Genomic DNA, 5435 nt, shown 5'->3' on the forward strand with positions numbered 1-5435 from the left:
AGGCGGAACTCTTGTAAATTCGAGGCCAGCCTGGTCTACAAGAGCTAGTTCCAGGACAGGCTCCACAGCTACAGAGAAACCCTATCTTGAAAAACCAAAATAAATAAATAATAAATACAAAATAAAATAAAATAGCAACCTAAAGTTCTTGGGATGGAGAGATGGCTCAGGATAAGAACACTAGCTGCTCTTCCAGAGGTTTTGAGTTCAATTCCCAGCAATCACATGTTGGCTCACATTCATCTATAATGAGGTTTGGTGCCGTCTTCTGGCTTGTAGGTACATATGCTAGAATACTGTATACATAATAAATAAATAAATCTTAAAAAAATGTCTAGTCACCCCTCCGTTTCGAAGGAGTACTGTTCATATCATGTCAGAGATGTCCCATGGCACAGAGCTCACAGCAGGTCTCTGCAGTGAAGATGAGGGGACCTGACTCCTACCCCAGATCCCAGATCCTTGAGTTGGGAGCCTTGCATCTCCATTAATGATGAAGGGTCATTTTCATGTCTGAGTCTTTCCCCTACCTCCTTATACACATGTGTGGAAGTCAGAAGACTGCTCTGTAGGATCTGGGGACTGCTCTTGCACCCTAGACATCCCAGGCCATATGCAAACCACACATCTGGGACGGTACAGTTTGATATGATTCCTTTGTTAAGATTCCAGATGCTATGGGTAGTAGCCAGCCAAGGGAGTAATTTTTCAGACAATATTATTTTATCTTAACCTAGCAACTCTCACCAAATTGACAAAGTCAATGGGTAATAGCACAACTAATCCCTGAAGCCAGAGTGGAGGAAAGCCAGCCAACATGCTACAGAGTTCTAATCTTTTCCCAGGTTTGATAGAAAAAAGGAGGGGCTGGAGAGATGGCTCAGAGCCTAAGAGCACCAGCAGCTCTTCCAGAGGTCCTGAGTTCAATTCCCAGCAACCACGTAGTGGCTCACAACCATCTGTCATGAGATCTGGTGCCATCTTCTGGCATGGAGCTGTACATGTAGGAGGAACATTGTATGCATAATAAATAAATAAATCTTAAAAAAAAAGAATGAATATCTTTGGCTGATGGGATAAGATCAAAATAAGCTTGATAAATGACTCCTCTCTGTCCTCTCCTTTGCCCACTACCCCTCCTGTTTGTTCTGAAATACCAGTCAGTCCCCACTGAGCTAATGAGCACCTACCTGTGGGTGTGCTGGCATGGCCTAGCCTTCTTGTGCTTTGCCTACTCCTTGTTACACCCACCCATGCCTCTGCCACATGGGATCTGTCAACATTGTCCTTTTTTTTTAGATTTATTTATTTATTATATATACAACATTCTGCCTCCATGTATGCCCGCATGCCAGAAAAAGGCACCAGATCTCATTACAGATGGTTGTGAGCCACCATGTGGTTGCTGGGAATTGATCTCAGGACCTCTGGAAGAGTAGCCAGTGCTCTTAATGACTGAGCCATCTCTCCAACATTGTCTTCTTTTTGGAACAACTTCCTTCTCCTACGCTGAAAGGCAACTGTCTCATTCCTGACCTCTTCCATCACCCGGCAGGTGAGTACGAGAACAAAGGCCTGACGATCATCGACGAGGAGGAATTTCTGCTGATCCTGAAGCTCAAAGACCTGAAGAAGCAGTATCGAAATGAGTACCAAGAACTGCGAGACCTCAGAGCTGAGATCCAGTACTGCCAGCGCCTGGTGGATCAGTGTCGCCACCGTCTGCTCCTGGGTATTCAATTGGGAAGGTTTGCGGGCGCCTTGAGGTCAAGAGAGGCCTCAGGGCAAGGCCAAGTATCAGTTCTGGAAGTGCTCTCTGACTTGTTCACTGAAGAGCCAGGGCTTAGTCAGGGGCTTCAGGAGTGTGGTTTCCAGGGCTATGAAGGCTGGGATGGGGATGAGAAGAGGGAGCTGCTGGAGCAGGAAGTAAATAGAGGTGAGGCTGTGATAGCTTTTGCCTCCTTCCTCACAGGCTCCCTCCTACCCACAGTGCTGTCTCTCTGACTCTTGCAGAATTTGACATCTGGTACAATGAGTCCTTTGTCATCCCAGAGGATGTTCAGGCAGCACTGAAGCAGGGCAGCAGTATCCGGCCAGGCATGGTACCTGTCAACAGGATTGTGTCTCTGGTGAGCAGCACAAGGGTATGAAGGTGGTGAAGAGTTAAATACAGGGAGTTAAATAAAGCAGTAATGTGGGTAATTCTACCTCTTCCATAAATTGATGTCTAATGCTGCCAGTGCCCAGGTTGGGAGGCAAGTGTACGTTCCTCAGTTATTGAAAGGCGAAAAACAGAGCTAGAGGGATGGCCCAGCAGTTAAGAGCCCTTGCTGCTCTTCTAGAGGACCTGACTTTGTTCTCTGCACCCATGTCAGACAGCTCACAACTATCTGTAATTCCAGCTCCAGTTCCAATATCCTCTTCTGGCCTTTGCAGGCAATAGCACACATGTGGCATATAACAGCACAGACATAGACATATAAATTAAAAAAAATCCTATCTTGGACTAGAGAGATGGCTCAGAGGTTAAGAGCATTGCCTGCTCTTCCAAAGGTCCTGAGTTCAATTCCCAGCAACCACATGGTGGCTCACAGCCATCTGCAATGGGGTCTGGTGCCCTCTTCTGGCCTGCAGGCATACACACAGATAGAATATTTTATACATAATAAATATTTTTTAAAAAATCCTATCTTAGGTTTCCAAAGCAACTGTGGGAAAAGAGAGGGCTTATTTCAGCTTATGGTTGTAGCTGTAAGCTAGATCATGAAAGGAAGTTAGGGCAGGAACCCAGAGATAGGAACTAAGGCAGAGACCATGGAGGAATGATAATAGCTTGCATAATTGCTTGCTCCCCATGGCTGCTCAGCTTTTCTCCCCACCCCTTTGTCTTTTTTAAAAACACTGTATGTGTATGAGTGTTTGCCTGCATGCATGCATGTATATGCACTACCTGTGAGCCTGGTGCTCAGAGTTCAGAAGAAAGTGCTGGTTCCCATGGAACTGGAGTTCCTACAGCTCTAAGCTGCTATGTGAGTGATGAGAGTGGAACCCAAGTCTCTGGAAGAGCAGCCAGTGCTCCTAACCACTGAGCCATCTCCCTAGCTCCTCAGTCTGCTTTTTAAAAAATTAATTTATTATGTATATAGTGTTCTGTCTGCAGGCCAGAAGAGAGAACCAGATCAAATTACAGATGGCTGTGAGCCACCATGTGGGTGCTGGGAATTGAACTCAGGACCTCTGGAAGAGCAGCCAGTGCTCTTAACCTCTGAGCCATCTCTCCAGCCCCTAGTCTGCTTTCTTTACAATCCAGGATCACTTTCCCTTTATTAATCAAGAAAATGCCCAGAGACTGGCCTAAAGGCCACCCTGTGGAGCAAATTCCTTAAGTTGTAGTCTTTCTTCCCAGACATATCTAGGTTTATGTCAAGAAGATAAAAACCAGCCAGAACAAACCTTAACCAGAGATACATAGGGGCTGGAGAGATGGCTCAGAGGTTCAGATCACTGGCTGCTCTTCCAGAGGCTTTCAGTTCAATTCCCACATCCACATGGTGGCTCTCAACCATCTATAATTATAGTCCCATGAATTCCAATTCTTTCTTCTGGTGTGCAGATGTACATGCAGACAAAAGCGCCTGCTTTTGTATATATATATTATGTATATACATACATAAATTTTGAGAGGGAGAGAGAGAGTCTTAGTTAGCATTTCTGTTGCTGTGAAAAAACACTATGGCCAGTATAACTAGAGGTTTCTCTCCCACCTGTCAGTTCCTGAATAACCATTCTGAGACTTAATATTAATTATAAATTGTTTTGGCCTATTAACTCAGGCTATTATTGACTAGCTCTTGTATCTTAAATTAACCCATTTCTATTCTATATTTTGCCACAAGGCTTGTGGCTTGTTACCTCATATCTTGCTTTTCTGGCAGCAGCTGCATCTCCCAGACTCCACCTTCTTTTTTCCTGTATTTAGTTTGGCTTTCCCACCTATATTCTGCCCTGCCATAGGCCAACACAGCTTTATTCATCAACCAATAAAAGCAACACATATTTGCAGCATATATAATGGCTTTCCACATCACCATGGCAACTGTTATAAAGGAAAATGTTTAACTAGGGCTTGCTCATAGTTTCAGAGGTTTAGTCCATTATCATCATGGCAGGACATGGTGGCATGTAGGCAGACGTGGTGCTAGAGAAGGAGATGCTCTGTGTGGATTTGCAAACCCAGCAAGGGACTGTGCCAATGCTCAGTACAGGCCCTGCCAGGGTTCATTGTGATGATGCCAGGCTGAGATACGATGCTGGGTTGGGTCTTTCCCAGGGAGAAGATGACCAGGATAGGTTCAGCCAGCTGCAACGGACTGTACTGCCTGAGGGTCCTGATTCCATCTCCTTCTACAATGCCAAAGTCAAGACAGAACAGAAGGTAACTAGGGACATTCATGTCTGTGAGGGTGGGGGCCCCAAAGACTTTGGAGGTGATGGTACCAGCCCAGGGAGATTGAGTGCCACCCTTAGTCTATAGGTGCTTTCTGCTGGCTCTAGACTGGAACAACGCTTGACTGTGGAAGTTGGGAAAGGGGGATCACATAGATCATGACCAGGTCTGGACATGGCTGGTAAATGCTAATTCAGCCATGTATGGTGGTTCACAGCCCATGACAGTCTAGGAAAGAAATCCTCTGAGATCACTGTCTGTGGGCAAGGGCCTGTCCAAGGGGGCCATCCTGCACAAATGGCAGGGGACAGAGGACCACATGTAGCCAAGGTGGAACTAGACCTGGTGAGCCACAAGTGGAGCCTGTGGTTCTCCCGAGTCTCTAGTCTACCAAGGTCCTGAATACTGTGCAACCCTCTGTGCTCTGGTGGGTATTCTTGTTATTTGTTTGGTTTGTTTGAGACAGGGAGTCACTTTCCCAGGCTGGTATCATACTTGCTAGGTATCCAAGGATAACCTTGAACTCCTGATCTTCTTGCAGCTACTTTTCAAGAGATGAGATTACAGGTGTGTGCCACCGTACTCAGCACTGTTTGCTCTTTTTCTTAGTTTCTTTCATTGTGTGCATATGTATATCTAGTGTGTATATATGTGTGTGTTTGCATACCTCGATATTTTTTTAAAAATTAATTTGCATATGGGTGTTTTGTTGGCATGTATGTCTGTGCACCATTTGGATGTTTGGTACATGTAAAGGCCAGAAGAGGGTGTAAGAGTCCCCAGAACTGGAGATGGTTATGAGTCACCATATGGGTGATAAGAACTGAACCTGGGTCCTTTAGAAGAAGAGCCAGTGCTCTTAACCACTGAACTTTCTCTCTAGTCCAAGCTAGTTACAAGCTCATATTTGATTTGACTTCAGGACTGCAAACATATAAATTGAACTTATTTTCTTTCTGGAAGAGTGCACACTTCTTTTTTTTTTTTT

General features: G+C 45.2%; 1 protein-coding gene across 1 annotated transcript in view; it reads left to right on the forward strand.

Moving 5' to 3' along the window:
• Positions 1-5435, forward strand: part of Kif9 (kinesin family member 9) — a 56490-nt gene that overhangs the window by 47426 nt on the left and 3629 nt on the right. Inside the window, exons 16-18 of the mRNA XM_026779108.1 lie at positions 1556-1732; positions 2014-2129; positions 4331-4435. Of these exons, the coding sequence (XP_026634909.1) occupies positions 1556-1732; positions 2014-2129; positions 4331-4435 (398 nt within the window). The remainder of the gene's footprint in view (positions 1-1555; positions 1733-2013; positions 2130-4330; positions 4436-5435) is intronic.

This window comes from Microtus ochrogaster, chromosome 5 (assembly GCF_000317375.1).
Source record: "Microtus ochrogaster isolate Prairie Vole_2 chromosome 5, MicOch1.0, whole genome shotgun sequence".
Classification (NCBI taxonomy): Eukaryota; Metazoa; Chordata; class Mammalia; order Rodentia; family Cricetidae; genus Microtus; species Microtus ochrogaster.